This window comes from Urocampus carinirostris, chromosome 13 (assembly GCF_059441175.1).
Source record: "Urocampus carinirostris isolate Australia breed hairy pipefish chromosome 13, RoL_Ucar_1.0, whole genome shotgun sequence".
Classification (NCBI taxonomy): Eukaryota; Metazoa; Chordata; class Actinopteri; order Syngnathiformes; family Syngnathidae; genus Urocampus; species Urocampus carinirostris.
In genome coordinates, this window is record NC_142361.1 from 22869929 (window position 1) to 22892518 (window position 22590).

The 22590-nt window shown below is 39.4% G+C and overlaps 1 protein-coding gene, 1 long non-coding RNA gene and 1 pseudogene across 3 annotated transcripts in view; 2 read left to right on the forward strand and 1 right to left on the reverse strand.

The window, feature by feature from the left end:
- Window positions 1–22590, forward strand: part of mcu (mitochondrial calcium uniporter) — a 96278-nt gene that overhangs the window by 66895 nt on the left and 6793 nt on the right. Inside the window, exons 3-6 of the mRNA XM_088351532.1 lie at window positions 14300–14354; window positions 19661–19831; window positions 21238–21342; window positions 21427–21587. Of these exons, the coding sequence (XP_088207658.1) occupies window positions 14300–14354; window positions 19661–19831; window positions 21238–21342; window positions 21427–21587 (492 nt within the window). The remainder of the gene's footprint in view (window positions 1–14299; window positions 14355–19660; window positions 19832–21237; window positions 21343–21426; window positions 21588–22590) is intronic.
- LOC148354106 (uncharacterized) lies at window positions 791–19487 on the reverse strand. 2 transcript variants are annotated; one of them, XR_015852496.1, is made up of 9 exons: window positions 19462–19487; window positions 18512–18549; window positions 18349–18404; window positions 14620–14747; window positions 14431–14523; window positions 10591–10639; window positions 7197–7371; window positions 7031–7110; window positions 791–987 (listed from the first exon to the last, which is right to left on the reverse strand). It is a non-coding gene; the product is annotated as an uncharacterized LOC148354106 (long non-coding RNA). The 2 variants fall into 2 exon arrangements; XR_015852495.1 differs by lacking the exon at window positions 791–987 and having other exon boundaries at window positions 6731–7110.
- On the forward strand, window positions 15293–15382 carry LOC148354107 (U2 spliceosomal RNA; annotated as a pseudogene).

The window sequence follows — 22590 nt, forward strand, 5'->3', positions numbered from 1 at the left end:
AATAAGAAAGCTTGATGTGGTTGAGAAAATGGTCAGAACATTTTTTTTCGGCCACTTTACCACAGAGGAGGACCCTTTTGAAGCGCATGTTCCAAGAGTAAATTAAACTCAACTTTATAGAGCATTTTTTTTAAATGTTTTTTTTTTTAGTATAAAACAATACCGATTACTTATACAAGACTTAAACATATATAAACCTTAAACATACAAAATATAACACTGAAGCAACTTACAAACAAATTTAACTGACGAACGTAAGTAGGGCAGCGTCTGTATTTCATTTATGTCACTCAACAGAATCCATTAGGTACTGTGCTTGTTTCCTCCATTGTTGCGTCCTGTGGTTTTACAAGATTTGCTTGTTCGAGGATTGCCATAAGCAAAGACTTAGCCTACATATAGATGGATATAACTGTGGAATACAATATATACTATATAGGTACATCTGTGGCATTTTCACCCTAAGGGCAGTAAATAAAACAGAAATATCCCGGGTAAATTAACAAATACATATGAGGCTTTTTTAGCATGTAAGCCAGAGTTTGAATATATCAATCGTCCGTCTACTACAAGTCCCATAGTGCTTAGCGGCTCAAAAATATCCCAGATAACGGAAACTGCGAGTATGCAATAATGTGCACAAGTAAACATATTCATTGTGTAACACTATTGCACACGTAGACAAAAAAATAACTTAATAACGAGTAACGATTGGTTATGAAATCGATTGTAAAAATTCAAGTAATACTGCAGGAGCAAAGATAAGTTTGAGTCCGATAACCTCCAATTACTTACTGTTTATTGATATTTGGAATGTTGTGAAACGATAGTGGGATGTTTGGGCGCGTTCTAAGGGATGGGCAGGGCACCTGTATGATGCGGCAGGGGTAAACCGGTGAAAGCTGTCGGGCCCTGCTGTTGAACAAAAGAGTGATTTGTGTCACCCTGACCCGAGTGACATGGCCGCTTTCTTGTGTCCCGTTTCATCTGGAGGGACGAAAGCATGACCAACTTAGGTGCCGAGGTGCCTAACTTGTTTGGGTGTTTGGGCATTTGGTTTGGCTATGGTCCAAACATTTTTATGTGTGTTTTTTTGCTATTTTTTCCCTTTTATTTTCTTTGTTATTTTATGTGTTTGTCTAGCTGTCGGTCACCCCTCTTGAGGGTTATGACTAAGGTAGACAGATAGATGGAAAGATATTTGAAACGTGAAAAGGGTGATTTTATTGTAAAGGTCAAAAATGAAAATGTTTTTTTTTTGTGTGTTATGTGGCTTGTGCTAGTTGCTACGGCTACATAAGCAAAATAGTGTGTTCAAGGTGCTTTTTCGTCGCCAATTACTGAAAAACTGTTGTAAGACTTTTCTATTAAATATCACAAAGAATTTGGCAAATTATTTTGATTTGATTGAAGGTTCGTGATCGGCTGATGAATCGATTTGGTCCCATTCTCTAGTCCAGCGGTCTCCAATGTGGTAGCCCTCTACAAGTACCTTCACAGCCCGTGGTTGGTTTTGAAAACAGCTCACAAGTCATGGGTCATAGTGATTTTCTAGGTAGTCTGATTTCTAACTGGTATGAGAAATCATCATTATGATTAGTGTCTTCAAAAATGACGTTTGAGTGGTTAACTGTGCTTATTTTAACCCTACAGCTAATAATTCCAACACGGTAAGAGCATAGTACCATTGTTAAATCATAGTACAGTGATAGTAGTTGCCATTTTAGAAAAAGTGGTAGCCCTTGCCACTAATACAAAAACGTAGCTTTTAAATTCAAATAGGTTGCGGACCCCAGGTCTAGTCTGAGTGGTTATTGTATTTGTTGTACGAAAACATACGAGTTAATATCAATTTTTGAGTTAACAATACGAAGCTTCATACCCAACGCAGCCTTCTCAACTTGTGAAGCACTAAGATATAGGGCAAGGAACTGTACACCATTGATAAGTGTGGGGAAGTACAGCAAAATGCAGTGCAAGGTAAAGCGCAGTGCAGATGAGCGAAGGGGGAGAAGGCGAGATCAGGAGACACCAGAGGAGGGGGAGAAGGCGAGAGGAGGGGGAAAGCAAGGGGCAACCCCGCTTTCAAGACCAGGAATTCCTCTACTGCAGTGATCAGCCACCTCAGGCTCCCTCACTTTGCTGCTACTCCCTCCACAGCGTAAAAGGGGAGTCACGTTTGTGTGCTGCAGCACATGGCTTCAAACGCAAGCACACTCCTTTTACTCTCATCTTTCTTTTTCTCTCTATTCATTCTCCCTTTTAGATCGTCCATCCCCCTGTTTGCACTCACTTCCCGTCTTTGTGCCACTCTTTTATCCGCACGACATTGACTCCAAGGTTGCTGTGCTATTGACTGCAGCTCGGCTCTTAAATATTTCACGCGGCATCTCAGAGGGGCGACCGGAGGTTTTGCTTTGCTCAGACCTTCGGCAACTGCTGCTGTCAAACAGGCTGCCAAACAGACAGGTGCGCAAATACGCTCGCCACCTCTCGGCGCAGATGGGAACGCTTACGTAGTTTTGTTTTTCTATCCTTGTTGAGATCCTGCAAAATATTCAAGCTGGTCCTAAAGAGTAAAAAAAAATGTACATACACACGTCTTTTAAACCCTGGTTAAGAGCCCGAAAAATCCTAAATATATACCTGAGCTGGTCTCAAGTGTGAGTACCTGCACACGCAGCGTTGAAGTTTTTTTCGGATCTCAACGAGGATATGAAAAACAAAATGGTGTCAAGAAGGTCTCAACTGCACACTGAATGCTATTTATATAATAGTTGAGATCTTGAAAGAATCCAGAAAATTGTCCTAAGGATCTCTCAAATATGAAATCGTTCACACATTGTTCTCCTATCAGTACAACCAACAAAATGTCCTAATACAATTGCTAAAATTGGTCCTCACACGAAAGGTTATAACAAGGATGTTTGGTCCCCATAACGACGTTAAAACTTCTGAGAATGGTGTTAACAGAAAATGACTCAATAGGGTATATTTGTTGGTGATAAAATTCCTGAATGGTTCAAACACAAGATGTCACACTAAGCACATAATTTTAAGTCCCGCAAGATTAGTTAAAACCTTGAAAAAGGTCCCAAGACGAATACGAGTGCACACACACACACATTCGTTTTTTAAGACATTCCATTGACATGTACTGTATTTCCTAGTTCCTAACCATAACCATTTAAAATGATTACCTACGCCTAATTCTTGTCTTGAACATAACTAAAGTCTCATTCAAAAACCACATTTTAACTCAGTATCTAGCCACATCAGGGAATGTCAAAATACAACTATTGGTCCCTTTAGATATAGTAAAAATTGGGACATAAAATGTCCTAATAAGGTCTATTAGTTGATGGTACATTTTTGAATGGTTCTAACACAAGACTCATCAGTGAGTGATCAGTCTTGTTTTTGAGACATTCGTTTTATGTCATATATTTGATAGCTCCTAAACTTAACCATTAAAAACGATTGATTGCCTTATACTGACTAGTGGTCGACCGATTATCGGGCAGGCCGATTATCGGCACCGATATTAGGGAATTTGACGGATATCGCCTTATGATTGGATAAGCGACCGGGGGTGAAGCCACTGAAAGGAAGCTCCCCTCTCAGCACTGTTATCAGTCACAGACTAGAGCGAGAGTTAGGGTTGTCGCAAATATTTTTCGCTTTCGTAATCAGCCTCTTTTTTATCTCCATCCCCCTTTGTGACTACCCTTGACTGAAATGTCGAGAAAATGTTTAGGTGCAGTGACGCACTTGCGGATGCAGGCTACACTAGGGTTGGCCTAATTCTGACTCCCCTGCCGAATCTCAGCGCTGCGCTTCCGATAGAAAGAGTGTTGCGGTCGTAGTCTGTATAATGTGTTTATTAAGAAATATTGATTGCGTTGATTAAAACAAAGAGACCGTTGTCTAAATAATGAGTGAATTAAGACATTCATGCAAATGTCTCTAACTCGGGAGGCGACCCAATGTAGCTAAACGCTATAATATTCACGGTCACGACTAGTTGTACACAGTAGGCTTTATATACCGACTTTAGTAGCCTTGTTTTAATGCATTTTTATTTTACGCATTTGTTCACTGATTGCTGTACCATTTTGAACGATACACTGATCTTACTGGATTTCCCTGGTAAACAAATGTTTGAATTGAATTTAAATCTGACTCCCTGATTAAGTGTTTTGCAAAGTAAGACACATTGAAACCTAATGTGTTGTGTGGCTTGTGAGGAATACCAAACTTATTAGTCATGTGAAAAGATGTGAAAGATTAGTCATGTTGTGTTGAAATTTTTTTACTGTTACTGTATCAGCCTCCTCTTAATACTAATAATCTGTATCGGTCCTGAAAAAATCATATAACTTAACCCTTGTTTTATGTTTACCAGGCAGTGTCTGTAAAAACAAGTTTCTGCTTGGGACATTAAAGATCTATCTTTCTTAACCTAAACCTAAACAATGTCTAACTCAAACTTTAATTCTAACCCTAAAAAGGACTTAGCCACATTAGGACCACCAAAATGTTCTACAAAGGACTATTATTCCTGACAATAAAGGTAAAGATCCTGAAAAAAGATCCCCAAAATGATTGTTTTTCTACCATTTGGACCACCCTAATGTGATAAAAAGGATTATCGGTCCCGAAATTAGAGTAAAAATCCTAAATTTTCCACAGAAGGTCTCAAATATGAGACACAAATAGCACATTCGGTTTTTCTTAACCAGACTAATCTAACTCAAATCTTAACTCTAAATCTAGATTTTAACCTTAAAAAGAAGGTATGTGGCCACATGAGGTCCATCAAAATGTCCTAATAAGGTCTATTGGTCCCTAAATGATGGTAAATATGCTAAATATTTCCAGTGCATACACAGTCTTTACAAACTACTGTATTAAGTCAAAGTCAGCTTGTGTCAATTCTGCAGCATAAACATAAAATTAAAACAACATCTCTCAGCCCTCAGTGAAGACAAAAAAACACTATGCCTGGACACACTAAACTAAGACACACAAGTAGACAGTGCGACACATAAATAGACAGTGTCGACACATAAGTCATAAAGTGCATAGTGGTACCCTTGTAAACAAAAGTTCTGCGTCGTGCAATTTAATCTTAATCTTATTTAATCTTGAAGTTGCTCCGTCGCAATTTTTTTTTTCCAGATAAAAACTTGGTTCGGCGTCTGGGCCAATTCAAAATAATTTCTAAAATGTTTTCAGCTTGTCATCTGATCTGCAGTCATATCACTAGACAGAGCTCCCATGATACCGCGGGACAGCAATCAGTACAGGACACAAGTTTTCTTTGTGTGGTAACCTTTTAGTCATCGGAAAGATAATTACCACATTTATTTGTGTATAACGTGCACGGCTAATTTTGAATCCCTGTTGCATTTAATGTTTTGCGTATGTGGTGAGCAATATTTATAGACTGATTGATCGCTGCGCGAATATTGTGATATACTAGCGTAAAACCTGGTCTATAGCGCGCACCAAAACTTTTGAGTTATCTTTTAGGTAAAAACAATGCGCATAAAAGCCTGAATAAATACGGTACATAAAACACCCTGAGAATAATACAAGCAACTCAGTTTTTGAGTGGAGTGCACAGGTTAAAATAACACCATTCCCTGATCTTTCACCAACATGCGGGCAAGGAAAAACTCAAAATTTCGACACAGGGGAAAGTAAGAAACCTTACGAAGGGGCCTCACAAGTGGTAATCCCCCTTCCCGAATGGCCAGGGTGCAGTAGAGTTAGCATTGGGTATCAATACACAAAACATAGATAACATCAATAAAAGAAAGCATAGGTCATAAGTTTTGAAATTTGTCCAGAAATTATGCCGTTATACGTTTTTTTTTATATATCAGCATTTTTAAGAACCAAAGACACCTTAAAATTAAGGACAATCAAAAGTGCAGAGTAAAATACGATATTAAAACATTTTTAAAAAAATAATCTAAAAAAATAGTAATTAAAATCCAATCTCAATCAGTAAAAAATCTAATTGAAAAAAATGTGGGAGATTGTTTGCCCAACATGTCACTCTCAGTATCTATGCTGATACCAGCCTTATGAAGGTATCAGTACTCGATACCTGTATTGGCGACATTCTAGCAGGTATTTAACAACCAGGAATGTTAATTTATATATATATATATATATATATATATATATATATATATATACTATGAAATAAATGAAAACTCAAGAAAACAATAATTGAATTCTGAAAATTAATATTTCTTTAAAATTATAATTTTTTTGCAAGCGGAAGTATATTTCAGGTACTGATGAAATGGGTATGTGATAACTTTATCAATGACTACTCAAGGTTTTTGTGTTAATATCAGTCAGAAAAAAGGTAACAAGCATCCCCAATTTTTGTTTTGTTTGTTTTTCAACTTTAGTTTTCTCAATGGTTTGTTTCTTAATTTTTGTTTTAAGGTATATTTCATTTTCTTAATTTATTGTTTAGATTATATCTGTCTACCCACATGCTTATTTATGAATTATGTATTCATTCATTAAAAGTGGTTTCCTTAACTTTAAAATATTCGACTTGTTGACGCCATCTTCTGGCTGAAATCAGCTTCTGCTGTTTCTTCCTTTTGTGGCGTGTGCAAGTACTGTATGTAAAATCTTTCATCCTTTTTGGGGTTTGGTTTGGCGTTTGGACGGTATTTGAAAAAGTCTTTCTTACTTTCACCATTTTCACCGCGAGCATACTTTAAAATCACTCATCAATCAATCTCCCCTCATCCCTTCCTGCCGTCTTTCCTCTAGCGTAATGCGCTCCATGACCGGAACACAGATGACAAATGTAAGATAGAAGAAGATAGACGCAATGGAAAAAAATATATAAAGGATCTTTGAACTCAGTAGGGCATTATTAACAAATACTTAGTAGAGAAAATATTAAAACACGCACCCCATCTTTAAATGTCTCACTGAATTTTTGTTTTTCATGCATTGAGGAATAACAGGCACGACTAGCTGTTTTATGTACCTTGTTGACTGGCAACCAGTTCAGGCTTCATCCATCTCTTGCCTTAAGTCAGCTGGGATCAACGCCAGTTCCCCGGTGACCTCAAAAGAACGAATGATAGAAAATAAATTCAGTTGAGCTGCAACTCCCCCCTTTGTTCATCCCATCAACTCGGTGCTGTCAGTACCGTTACTGTTTACAGCTGACAAAAATCTCCGTCTGTCCGTATGAAACGCCATGGGGATGCCGTGATTGGCAATCGGACACTTCCATAGACGGTCGAGACGTTTAATCACCCACAGCTCACTGCTTTGCTTTACCTTGGGGACAGCAGGTTGTCTCGCCTCTGGGAATGATAAATTCTGACAAGAAATAAACAACTTGAACATTGGAGGTTTATGTCTTGTATATACAGGGAGTGCAGAATTATTAGGCAAATGAGTATTTTGACCACATCATCCTCTTTATGCATGTTGTCTTACTCCAAGCTGTATAGGCTCGAAAGCCTACTACCAATTAAGCATATCAGGTGATGTGCATCTCTGTAATGAGAAGGGGTGTGGTCTAATGACATCAACACCCTATATCAGGTGTGCATAATTATTAGGCAACTTCCTTTCCTTTGGCAAAATGGGTCAGAAGAGGGACTTGACAGGCTCTGAAAAGTAAAAAATAGTGAGATATCTTGCAGAGGGATGCAGCACTCTTAAAATTGCCAAGCTTCTGAAGCGTGATCATCGAACAATCAAGCGTTACTTTCAAAATAGTCAACAGGGTCGCAAGAAGCGTGTAGAAAAACCAAGGCGCAAAATAACTGCCCGTGAACTGAGAAAAGTCAAGCGTACAGCTGCCAAGATGCCACTTGCCACCAGTTTTGCCATATTTCAGAGCTGCAACATCACTGGAGTGCCCAAAAGCACAAGGTGTGCAATACTCAGAGACATGGCCAAGGTAAGAAAGGCTGAAAAACGACCACCACTGAACAAGACACACAAGCTGAAACGTCAAGACTGGGCCAAGAAAAATCTCAAGACGGATTTTTCTAAGGTTTTATGGACTGATGAAATGAGAGTGAGTCTTGATGGGCCAGATGGATGGGCCCGTGGCTGGATCGGTAAAGGGCAGAGAGCTCCAGTCCGCCTCAGACGCCAGCAAGGTGGAGGTGGGGTACTGGTATGGGCTGGTATCATCAAAGATGAGCTTGTGGGGCCTTTTCGGGTTGAGGATGGACTCAAGCTCAACTCCCAGTCCTACTGCCAGTTTCTGGAAGACACCTTCTTCAAGCAGTGGTACAGGAAGAAGTCCGCATCCTTCAAGAAAAACATGATTTTCATGCAGGACAACGCTCCATCACACGCATCCAAGTACTCCACAGCGTGGCTGGCAAGAAAGGGTCTAAAAGAAGAAAAACTAATGACATGGCCTCCTTGTTCACCTGATCTGAACCCCATAGAGAACCTGTGGTCCCTCATCAAATGTGAGATTTACAAGGAGGGAAAACAGTAGACCTCTCTGAACAGTGTCTGGGAGGCTGTGGTTGCTGCTGCACGCAATGTTGATCGTGAACAGATCAAAGCACTGACAGAATCCATGGATGGCAGGCTTTTGAGTGTCCTTGCAAAGAAAGGTGGCTATATTGGTCACTGATTTGTTTTTGTTTTGTTTTTGAATGTCAGAAATGTATATTTGTGAATGTTGAGCTGTTATATTGGTTTCCCTGATGAAAATAAATAATTGAAATGGGTATACATTTGTTTTTTGTTAAGTTGCCTAATAATTATGCACAGTAATAGTCACCTGCACACACAGATATCCTCCTAAAATAGCTAAAACTAAAAAAGCCCCACTCCAACTTCCAAAATATTCAGCTTTGATATTAATGAGACTTTTGGGTTCATTAAGAACATGGTTGTTGTTCAATAATAAAATTAATCCTCAAAAATACAACTTGCCTAATAATTCTGCACTCCCTGTAAGGCGCACCAGATTATAAACCACACCAGTTTATTTTGTATTTAAATAAGTTGCACATAACCACATTGTAGAACGGTATGTGAGCCATTCCAGATATTGTCAGGTTTGTTTTTTCGGCCAAACATTTTCGGTTCGGAATCCACATTTTCATTTTGGTGAATCCTTAATAGTTAGTGCACCGTCTCGTGGTCGTTTTGTCTGTGGCGTTTCATTTTTTTAACCGGCATTTTTTTGGCCACATATAAGTTTGTCTCAAAAGCATGACAAATGACATGCGTATGTTCCGTTTGGTTCACGTTTTTGCAACTATATAAATAAGTAAATACATACATAAAATAATGTTGAAAAAAAATCTACATCAAAAAACTGTTTGTTGTTTTCGAAACCCCTTGTTAGCCAATGATAAATATATATGGTAAACATATATTCTGTTGAGTTATTACTCCTGGGCCTACAGTAAATAAATAAATAAAGACAATTTCAGTTTGAAAAAAAATGTAAATATAATTGGGGGGCAATCTAAAAATGTAATATGAACATTTGATTTAATCTCGATCCAAAAATTAAAAAGCCCCCTTTGATGGGCTACTCGTCAGTGACATTCAACTTTTAGCAGGCATACTTTTATCTCAAAACCCGAGTAAGTCGACAAGCAGAAATAGGAAATAAATATATTCTGTTTAGTTCGTGTTTCAAGGGCTATATAAAAAAAGAAAACAATGAAAAAACGATTTAGAAAATAAGTATGAATTTGCATCCAGAAAAGTTGTAAAAAAAAAAAAAAAAAAAAAACTTTTTTTTTTAGAACATAAATTATGCTTATTAAATCTGGATTCACCATTAAAATAGATTTGATGGTTATTGTATGTTAGTAGCATTTAATTGTAATAATCAATTTTCAATAATATTTAAAATCATTTCTGGTCTATAAGGTGTACAGCGCACTGATATACTGTATAAGGCACACGTTCAAATTTCCGGCAAATTTGGGTTTTCAGGTGCACCTTGTTGTCTGGAAAACACTGTACTTCTATTCCATTTGGTTCATTTTTTTAGAGCTTATAAGGACGCATCCTCCGGTTTTAAGCCATAAACGTCACGGATAAAGATTGTCACGAGCTGAGCATGATTGTAAACATGCTGCTCGTACAGACCCTCCCGCTTTTTGCAGCAGAAATGAAAAGGGTTTCCCCCAGTCGTGCACAACCACCCCCCCCCCCCTTTTCCATTCCCGACGCAACTGAAGCAAATATGTAGGCCGCCTGCTTTGTCAGCCACTGCAGTCTTTTTTTTCTGCAAGTAATGCTTAGCTTGATTAACATACAAGGAGTGAGGGGGATCAATGAAATCAATTATGTTATTCATCGGGTGTGTTTAGAGATTGCTAATGTGTGTAAATTCATGGATATGAACAAAAGATGGAAATTTATTTGGGAGTCATTATTCTCAATGAATTATGGGATTTTTTTCGAACTAATACATTTGCCTCCTGAACCCCCTGTACCCAACATAAAAACATATTGTAACTATTACTTACGTGTTAGAGATGTAAACATAATTAAATAACGTAATTAATTCTACATGTGAAGGAAAAATGACATATCTACCTTTGGAGTGATGCGATATGAGCTGGTCCAGTGGAGTAGCAGATAAATGCTAAAGGGGGGAGGAGACAGCAGATTGAAAATTGATTTACCTGGACTAAATAACTGTCCTGATCGTCGATTGGTAACGTAATGTGTGTTCGAGGCCATCCCAGCTATTTTCGGCAGTGGTCAGGGGACACCCTGAACAGCCAGTCGCAGGGCACATAGAGACAGAAAACCCACTTGCTCATTAATACATAGGTTAAAAATTAAGCCAGCCGATTAACCTTGGAATGTGGGAGAAAACCGAAGTGCCCGGAGAGAACCCACGCAGGAACAGGGAGAACATGCAAACCCCACACAAGAAGGTCAGGTAGCTGGTATTGAACCTGCACCGTAGGGTTGCACATGAAGCCCCCAGCCCCCGCGCTGCCTTCTTATTATCTTGTTCAAGGCAAGCTTCGTTTCCATGTTTATCATGTTTTCACTTCTCCTTTTAGTATCACTGCAAGCCTTAAGAACCATAGTAACATAAATAAAGTCCCAAAAATATAACATTGTCATAAATGCTTGAAAAGTCTTTACAAAGCACACGAGATTCTGAAATGAATCAAGAGAAAGCACTGTGAGGGCAAGTTCGGCCAATCACATGTCGGTATTTTTATGATGCCTTGACGCAAATTAATAGCAGACCAGAGTTTTTGATAAGGTCAACCACGAGCAGATAGGCATCTTGGAAAAATAACTCCTCAAGCTTTTGAGCACACAAAAATATGTTTTATCATGGGGAAAATGCTTATAGAGGGGCCAAAGAAACATTGCATTCCACACTGTAAAGCAGTGGTTTGGGAACCTATGGCTTGCAAGCCATATATGGCTCTTTTCATGAGTACGTATGGCTCGGAGACAAAATTGCTGCCATGGAGATTTTCTCCGTCCATCCATTATCCTCAGTAGTGTCGCAGTGGTGCTGGAGCCCATCCCAGCTATACCCGGTGGGCAGGGGACACCCTGAACTGGTCACCAGCCATTCGCAAAACTCACAGAGACAGACAACTCACTCGCTTATTCACACCTAGGGACAATTTGGACCCGCCAATTTACCTGACATTCATTTTTTTGTAGCCCGGAGGAAATTCCGGGCAAGCACGGGGAGAACATGCAAACTCCACACAGGCTCAATCTCATGACCTCAGAACTGTGCCGCACATGGGCTACCCACTGCGGTGCCGTGCTGCTTAGATTTTCTCCATATCAGTCGAAATTTGAGTGAGTGACGGATCAGTGATGGTACTGTCCAGTATATAAAGGGCACATTTTTAACTATGGTTTACAGTCAAGACGTCACACCCAAAAAACTCGTTTTCGCTGTATATCGCTATGGAATCCTACATATGGATTAATCGTTACAAGTTCATTATTTAGACACTTTATGATGAAAAGCCACATGACTAGACCTAGAGCAATTTGATTGGGTGAGTGGTAGGGATGGGTGGAGCTAAGCAAAGAGTGCAAGCACTCACTCCTGTCTCTTGCCCTGAGCTGTTTGCACTGAAGGTAAATATGTCGGGATCCTCATTTGTGGATTTGTTCAGACCGAGGACAATCGACTTTGGCCTGGACGGATCTATTGACACTAACAAAGATGTTATATAATGAAATTGTGAATATGTTTGATTTTCGAGAAGGTTTGTTCAAACCTCACTTTGTGTTTGCTGTTAAAAACGTAATATTGGAATATAATATTGTGAATGTGCTTAATTGCTGTTGAGATTGTCATGATTGTTTTCTGTTTTTAGTGTCAATAAATTTGTTCAAACCAAAAATTTGCGGAATTTTGTGACATTTATACAAAAGAACGCACCTTGAAACCATTAATTAGGACAAAAATGATTGTCCAATTGAGCCTTAACACCCTTAACTGCGGGAGACACATTTTAAGCTGTGTATTTATATGGGACACAGGCTCTCGCATTATTGTTATTATTATTATTTCATAGATTTGATCAAATCATTCAATTTCACACAGTAAAACAAATGTGCTGAAGAATAAGCTTTAGTCCGGAGAGCAGGTTTAGCGTTTTTGTTGAATTTTCTCAAAATATATGATGTGGCTCTTTTCCCCACAAAAATCAAAATATTTTGCTTTTGTGGCTCTGAGACAAAGGTTCGCAACCAGTGAAGTAGAGTAACAGTGTAAGGCGGGGACGTAGTTTTCTAGCGGTTTACTGTAATTTGTCTCCTGTTAAGTACTAAACTGCTGATATGCGTTTATTTATACCAACCTGATTAGCAGTAAAGTACTAACTTGGCTTGCCATCTGTTCTCATTAGAATCTTAGCGCCATCGAATAAACTAACTTAGACTACTGAAGTGGGTCTTTTGGTTCGGGTTATTGCCATCTTTGTAGCTGCATGTTTCTCTTTTTCGTGCAGTGAAAGAACTCCTTTGACTTGTACTTATCGCCCTCTTTTTAAAACGAGTTTAAAAATATTTGGGGTATTTTAGCCAGGAGCAAAGGAAGTACCGTAACACAGGAATGTCCTTCCTGTCACTTAGCTACTTTTGGGAGCAACTATATCAGAAGACGTGTTCAGGTGAATCAAGTTTTTTGAGCTTTAGTCCAATAATTATAGAAATACAGTTAGTGTTTATCAACTGAGGTTATTCGACAAAACGTTTGTTAAAGAATATTTAGACATCAAACATCTGGAACATAACCAGAAAAAAACCTACATACAGATGCCAGAGGCCTTTCTTTGAATAATCAAAGTTCTGACTGCGTGTTTGGGCTTTGAACGCATTACAATTCTCGAACTATTGCTGTGAGCATGAAAGCCCTTTTGCCGTCATCCATTATCCCAGGAGTGCCATTGTTGCCCGCCTAAAATTAAATGCACTGTTTTGGCCGCAATTCATTATCTACAGTTGACTATTTCGGCAGGTAGAGGATGAGAGAACAAATTTATACCGTGGCAGCTTTTTTTCTGTTCTTTCCGCCTAAAATGAAAAGCACCTGTGCGGCTGCAATCCATTATCCCCGGTCAACTGTTGCTGAAAGTAGGGACCAGCAGATCACCTTTTTTTTTTTTCCCTGAAGCAGCCTTTAAAATAAGCTGTACTGTTTTCCACCTAAAAATCATTATTCGTATTTAACTATTGCTCTGAAGGGGGCCCGACAGAGTTTATATTTAAAATAGGGGTGTACTTTGGATTTTTTGCATATTAAGGGGAGTTCTGCTTCCCATTAACTGCAATAAACAAGGAATACAGTACTTGCTATTTTGTTTTATCGTGCATTTAATTTATTCATCATATAATTGATCAAATTTCATGCAAAAAGTAGTTCTATTGCATTTTGAGATATTGAAAGAGAATTATAAAAGGTTGTGCTAAAAGGGGGACATAAAATATCACTTTTCTTTCATTCTAAGCGTTTTAAAACCAATTTGATATGGTCTGCTTATGAAAAAATATAAGAGGGGATATAACATGTATATGCAATTGACTGCATGTATATTTATTATAAGAGAAACTGGTTCGGCCTACCTGTGTTGCAGAGGTAACGGATTGTGGACATTGTATCGGGATATACAAAAAAAAAAAATCAAATTGATCTTTTTTCCTTGTGGGCTAGCTTCTCGACCAAAGTCTGTGACCCCAATGTGGCCCCCTGACTTAAAAAGTTCACCCAATCTTGTACTAACCATATCTCTTTTGTATGTTGCAGGTATGGAGGAGCTCCCCTGGCCAGAGAATGTTGTGTACCCCAGCTTCTTCAGAAGGTGAGAACCCCCATCAACATTCAGCTCTCCCTTGAACCTCACATTCTCTTTATTCCTCAACACGAGTACACCTTACCTCAGATCCTGTCCAGAGCAAAATTTGAGCCTTAATCATCACGTAGAGAGTAGCCGTGATTACGAAATCTCTTTGAGGAGCTTCTGTCAAAACCTGGCAATGATTGTCAGGAGGAATGAAAAGTCAGAAGGTGAAAAAGTGCAGATTTTATCTTAAAGTCGGCTGGAAAAGCTGCGAGATAAGAGATACCTTCAGCGATGATGGCAGCACAGGGGAAGATAAAGATGGAGGGAACGTTATGTTGTGCATTTGGTTTTGATCCAAATGAGCCGGACGGGCCACTGCCAGACGAAGATGTGCTGATTCACTGCAGTGGTCTGGAAAAGAGGAGGCACTGCAGCTTGCTTTAGCTCCATTACGTTGGGTTCATTGACCTCCGTCATTAAGAAGCACTATGGAGTAAACTGGATGGTGAAGGTTCTGGTAGACATACTTACTGTAGACTCCCAGGAAAAGATATGAATAAAGTAAACTTGTTTTATGGCAGGGGATTGAACCCTATTAACTATCGTGTTCTGAACCCCGTTACTCTAGGTAAAAACATAAAAATGTAAAAAATATAGTAATTTAGTAAGTATTACTTATGTGTAATATATGTGCATGATTAAGTAAATATAAAAGAATAAGGTCATTTTATTCAGCTTTGGTTTTACGTGACTCGAGCTTGTAAAGTGGAATGGCTGCTGGATGCATAAGGGGGACCGCACGGCAACAGAGGCTTAAAAATGAAACTGATTTCAAAACTTCTACTTGCGAGGATTGTCATGCCCTTGAAATTTTTCCTTGTTCATTCAGATCCTTATTGTTAACAATAGTTCTGATCATTGATTGGTTACGGCCATGCAACCTTGTTGATCTGAGTACTGATTTTTGCAATCCGGAGATGGAATAAGAGCTTGCTCTGTCCACTCCACGCATCGGCCCGGTATTGCAGTACCTCCGGGAACGGTGCATTCGCAATGATCGCAACAAGGCTTCAGGGCTAGGACCTTAGCTTGGCCTTTTGGCTGAGAGTAAGTGTCCCGGCTCATAGGCTTTGTAGCGTATTATGAACTGACGGATAATGAATAATGAAAAACGAAGATAGAACAATAACCCTTAAAAATCCCTCCCCCCATGCAACTTTGCAATGGTAGTGTCTCATGTGGTTTCTTATTATTTCTTTATAATTGAAACTTTTGTTTCCATGGTTATTATGTTTTCTTCTTATAGCATCACTGCAAGCCTTAGGACCCAGATAGAATGAATTATATATATACCGGTGCCATATCCCCCTAGTGGGAGGTGGCTAGAGTCAAAAACACATTCCTGACTCTTTCTGGGAGATTGATAAAGAGGAGGGGATTCCCAGCCCCCTCTCTCAACCCAACTGATGTGTTGGGAGTCATTAGGTGACCAAGCCTCCCAATTCCAACCCCTAATCCCGAGCGCCAAGCAGGGAGGCAATTAGTACCAATGTTGTAAGTCTTAGGTATGACTTGGCCGAGTCTTGAACCAGCGGGCGCCCTACCCCCTAGGCCACCGAGCTGGTATAGAATAAATACAGTACAAAAATACAGTATTGTATCCCCGATTTGCATTTGAGATGCATGTGCCTTCTCTGTACAGTATATCTCATATCTCATCTCAACTTTATTTATACTGTTATCTTTTTCTTCTCCCTTTAGCATTACTGGGACCCATCAGTAAACATATTCAAGTTTGCTACAAAAGATTCTAAACCGAACTAAGAGAAAAATGGATCGTGGGAGGGAGTTCAGTCAATAGCATATTGGCATCTTCATAAATCCGTGACACAAAACAATAGCGGAACGGCATATTATATGACTCGGAGACTTAACTCTCCTAGTCATACGCATGAACATCGCAAATTTCTAACTTTTTGGGCACGTGGACTAATTTGTTGTTGATGTAAAGTCTGCAAAATGCCTTAAAGAATTATCTCGTTGCACATTGTGTTACATGAAACATTGTAACCCGGAAGTCTACATTATATCAACCTCGGAGTGCGTAAGGGTCTTTGTTTAAGTTTTACAGCCCGTTGCACAATTCTCAGTCCAATCACGAAGGCATCATTTTGGGGTCTTTAAGCCTGTCCATGGGAATACAAAATGTCAATACTTGGCGTTGGTAAAATTGACATAATGCTCAGAGAGGGAAAGGTCAGCGTTATTACAATGTATCGATTTTCCGGACTTGGCAGTGTAAAGACGGGCTTTAATCTTTATGACTTTTTTGCTGGCGTAATTATCGGTCCGATGGTTATAGGACCGATAACGGCATGATAGCTCAGGAGGTAGAGCGCTCGTCTTGGGATCAATGGATCCCAGTTCGAATCCCGGCTTGTCCATGTTACATGTCGAAGTGTCCTTGGGTAAGACACTGAACCCCTAATACCACCAATAAGCAGGTTAGCGTCTTACATGGCTGCAATACAAGGCCGCTATTGGGAAATGTGAAGCACACTGTAAAGCGCTTTGGGAAGTCATTGACTTGAAAAGCGCTATATAAATGCAGATCATTTCATTTCATATTATGTCATAGTTATTGTTCCAATAGGGGAAAAAAAGACACCAAACAATTAGCCAATTGGGGCCAGGCTTTCATAATAAATCAGCTGACACTACTTTAAAAAAAAAAAAAAAAGCATTATGTTCCTCTTTAAAATATACTTGGATTTCCCATTTAAATTGTAGGACAACCTTGTCACATCTCCTCTTTACCTCTTAATAATGTGCTTGGGGCATTGGAGAACTCGCCCATCATCAGTTGCCCGACACTACTTGTTAGAAAGATTCGAAACATTTATGTTCTTCTTCAGAATATATTTTAATTTTCTATAGAAGTAGTAAAACAACTTGGTCCCGTCTATTTTCTACCTCTCCTTACCGTGCGCTAGGCACTGGAGATCTCACCCATCACCAGTCGCGACAACTTCTTTCAAATATTCTAAGCGTTTATGTTCTTCACTAAAATATATATTAATTTTCTATAAAAGTAGTAGCCCAACTTGGTCCTGTACCTCACTACCTCTCTGTAATGTGCGCAAGGAAAGCTCAAAACAATTGTCAGAAAGATGCGAAGTATTTGTGTCCTTCTTTAGAATATATTCACATTTTTTATAGAAGTACAATTGGGTCATGTCTACTCTACACATTTCCATAATGTGCGTGAGGCACAGGAAAGCCACGCCACCTCTAGTTGCCCTACACAACGTTTTATAAAATATTGTAAACATCCATGTTCCTTTCCAGGGTATATTTAGATTTTTTATTGAAATAGTAGCACAACTTGCTCGTGTCTCCACTCTTCTTCTCTGCAATGTGGACAAGGCACTGGAGAACTCACCCACCACCGGTCAACTGACTGAAAAATTCCAATCATTTATGTTCCTCTTCAAAATATATTGAGATTTTTTTAAAGTAGTAACACAGCTTGGTTTGTCTCCTCTACACCTCTTTATAATGTGCACAAGGCAACTGAGTGCTCACTTATCACCAGACGCCCGACACACTTGTTTTTAAAGATTCAAAACCATTTCTGTTCCTCATTAGAATATATTATATTTTTCTGTAGAACTAGTATCACAATTTGATTCTGTCCCTCTGTTCTTCTCTGTAATTTGCGTGAGGCAACAGAGAGCTCCTTCATCACCAGTCATCTTACAGAAAAATTCTAAGCTTTTATGTTCCTCTTTAGATTATATTTTGGTTTTCTCGAGAAGTCTTTGAACAACTTGGTCTATTCTCTACCTCTTCATAATATGGTCGAGGCACTGGTGAGCTCACCTATCACCCGTCACTTGACTAAAACCTTTTAAGCAGCCATGTTCCTCTTTTAAGTATATTTAGATTTTTTTCCCCCAGTTTTCTCAATTATTACTTAATTTGTGTGAAATTGATTAAGTGTAGAGCTTACCAATATACTGGAATTCTCCAAAAGGTTCCTTAACCCCTTAACGCTCTGACGGCCCGCTATTAATAAAAAACAGTCACTGTAAGACGTCATGCCACATATCATTGGAAAGCTTAAACTCTTGGAATTCAAGATACATGAAAAATATAAAACCAGCATAGCTCACCTGTAAACTCTCCTGGGAGTCAGAACACGATACGATTCCTTGCAAATATGGTGTGGTTACATTCACAAAAGTCCAAAGAATCCAACCGTGTAAAATATTTACACCAAAACACACGATAATGCCGATAGATAAAAATAAACTGCCTAAAAGCATTCCTGCATCGTTTGACGATTTTCATCTTCATCAATTTGTTTGACTTCATAACATCACTTTAAAGAAAAAAAAACAGACACGTCAGATGACTTCCGGTATAGCTGTTAGCCTCTGACATTTTGATTGACACCACTTATTGCCAATTGCAAGCTTTTTTTACATGGTCCTTAATTTGGAACAACTTATGAGGGCCTGTATTGAAAAAAAAAAGTCATGACCAATTCAGCTTCAAAACTCTTTAGCCTATAGTGACCCATTCAAAGGTTGATTGACACATTTGTCACCCAATTTCCAACCTGTGTAAATGTATAAACCTGCACCAAGCCAATCGTGATTCACTTTTACACACTATTATTACGTGCAACTGTGCTCGATCATGGATTGACTTTTAAAAAGAGAAGTCACATTTACAACGCTTTCACAATGTCCAAGAATTGGCCCAAATAAAATACACAAATGCAAAGATTTTAGGGGCTGTGAACTGGTTGTCCCCAAATGGCCACGTTTGGAAACATCTAACCCTACCATTAGAAAAAAGCATGAAATACAATGTTTAGTTTCAAAGATTGTTATCAAATTTGAAAAGGTACCAGGTTAAGCTTCAAGCTATTGTCTCACATGTTTTCCAGCTAAGATGTCCATGCTTCACTCATCTCCAGACATTTAATTGCAAAAAAAAATAAAAAATCAGGCGAAGTTAAAAACCTTCTATTTCTGTGTGTTTCGACTCACATAAGTCGATGTTAGTAGAAATTGCAATGATTATTTCAGTTTGGGACACAATTTCAAAGTCTTACCTTAAGACCATAAGAGACAAAAACAGTCCATATTCTCCTACCGGTTCTAGAACACAATTCAATGTACTTTGGGTACGTCTTGGATTGGGATTTTAGCTGAATTTTGAGTTAAATAATACACAAGGTACATTTTTGCCTTATATTGCGCCCTCTGTTGGCAGTTCATTAATCTTGGTTTGTCCTCTGTCCCCCCATCTAGAGGTGACGGTGGTGTACCAGAACGGGCTTCCCGTCATCTCTGTCAGTCTGCCGTCCCGGCGAGAACGCTGCCAGTTCACTCTCAAGCCGCTGAGCGATTGCGTGGGAGTTTTCCTGCAACAACTCCAAGCAGAAGACAGAGGCATCGATCGGGTTGCCATCTACTCCACGGGTACTCTCTCGCTCCCCTAGATTACGCTTGTACTTGCCCTGTGATGCTTTCAAGTGTATTTTGATACCTTTAAGTGTTCCCGCTGCTTTAATCCTTTCTTATGTGCCGTGAAGTGAATTGGTAGCGCTCGGATGCTTCATTATACAGGGACAATTGGCGCACGGAATCTTCTTAGCACGAAAGCTCTTCTGCTCTCATGATAATCGGAGTGAAACGAGCCCGATGGTCGAGGGCCGGAGGCGAGGTGGAGTGGTTAACCGGTGTGGGTTCATTTTCCACCTCGTTTCTGTCACAATCCTGCAAAAAATAGGATTTTACAAAAGAATACGAAAGGATATATCTACTGAGAATTATATCTGTATTGAGTATCTTAAACAAAATTAACAATGATCTCCAGAACTCAAAGACATCAAAGCTACTCGAACAGTCTCGATTACTCATCCCTAATAAATGGTAAATGATCTGCATTTATATAGCGCTGTTCAAGTCACTGAAGACCTCCCAAAGCGCTTTACCCATTCACACACACACACACACACACACACACACACACACACACACACCAATAGGGAGTCAGCCATGCAAGGCGCCTACCTGCTTATCGGGGGCATTAGGGATTCAGCGTCTTGCCCAAGGACACTTCGATATATAACACGGAGGAGCCGGGAATAGAACCTGCGACCTCTTGATCCCAAGACGAGCGCTCTACCTCCTGAGCTAAATCCGCCCTAATACATAACGTTGAAAGACTGATGAGATCTTAATGAACAAAACATGGAAGGAAGAAGACTCATATGTTGGAAAACAGACTAGCTCACACTGGACAAAACATGAAAAAACACAACATGGGATTTGAATACCAACAGGTTTTAACAAAACAAAATGCAAAAGTAAGAGGACGCAGGGTACATTCTCATGCACCTCCTAGCCCTAACATATTGAAACTTAAAAAGAAGGACACCAGATATGTTGGAAATCAAACTCTCTGTCTCGAACGGAACAAAACATGAAAGTAAGATGCCACAAGAACAATTCCCACACGTAGACAGAATGAGTACCACAACGAACCCGAACTAGCTCTATCAGTTAGTCTAACTGAACAAAACATGGAGGACGAAGCATGATTTGTTGGAACAATAACGAGCTATGAAGGCGAAAGAGGAAGAAGGTAACACACACACGTGGCTAAAACAACTAGAATATGTGCCAACATCATATAGCTCGAACAGTCCAAAACAGAAAAGAAAGACATTGCCTTATAAAATGGAACAACAAATCAAATCCAATAATCTATTGCGACAACCTATCTTTAAGACATCAAAGATCAAAATTCTACTGAAAGCATTAAAACGCAGAAAATGACAGAACCAAAAGTACAGAACATGAAAGTTTCTACTTTTCTGCAGATGGAGCCAGGGTTGCTTCTTCTACAGGCATCGATATCCTCTTACTAGATGACTTCAAGCTCCTCATCAACGATACCACTCATCTTGTCCGGCCGCCGAGGAGAGGTAAGGACGGTGACCTCAAAGAAAACTTTGGATGTTATTGATGATTGATTAATTGACTAAATTGATTGATATTTCTCTGGTCAGAACTGCTGCCTCACGAGGAAACGGAAAGGCTGAACGACGTGAAGTTTTTGGTGCAGCAGCTTTACACCACGCTGCGCATCGAGGAGCACCAACTAAGCAAAGAACGCGAGCTGATTGGACGGCTGGAGGACCTCAACTCTCAGCTCCGCCCCCTGGAGAAGGTGCGTGCTAGCTTGCGTGCTAATTAGGGATGAATCGGTACCGGGAGCAGATTACTTTACTATATCCTATTTATTTATTTATTTATTTCAAGTTTACAATTCCTTCCTCCATAAAAAATAACTTCAAAGAAACTTTTATTAATCGCAACAAAATATATTTTTATTTACATGTTTTAACAAATAATTGGATTGAATTACAATTAAATCTTGAATTTTACAACAATATAATCCTGTAATTTGATTACAACACTGCAACTATTATCTGCAGTGATACACGGTATCAGTACTTGCTCATTTTTACTGCTCATACCTTCAAATGAAGTCCAATGCATGTTGAGTGGTTTTTTCTCAAGCTATCCTCTTCTTTATTTCATGCTAACTAGCCTTCAATACAATAAAGTTGGTATTGGCAATCATCCACGGTATCGGTACGTGCTCATCATTGGTGCTGATACTTTGAGATAAAATCCAATACATTCTGAGTGTTTTTCTTTTTCTTTAGCCACCATGTTCATTTTAATTCCAATCAGGTTTCAATACTATAATAAGGATGGTATCTGCAGCGATACATAATATCGGTACTAGCTCATTTTTCATGTTGATACCTTGAGATGAGTTTAATAAATTGAGATTTATTTAATAAAATAGTAATCTACTTTAGCAGCACAGCGACGCAGTGGTTAGCGCGTGTGCGGCACGGTTCTGAGGTCATGAGATCGAACTTTCCTGTGTGGAGTTTGCATGTTCTCCCTGTGCTTGCGTGGGTTTCCTCCGGGCACTCCGGTTTCCTCCCACATTCCAAAAACATGCATTTCATGTTAATTGGCCGGTCCAAATTGTCCCTTGGTGTGAATGAGCGAGTGAGTTGTCTGTCTATGTGTGCCCTGCGACTGGCTGGCAACCAGTTCAGGGTGTCACCTGCCCACTGCCCGAAGACAGCTGGGATGGGCTCCAGCACCCCGCGACCCTACTGTGGATAAGCGGTGCAGCTAATGGAAGGATG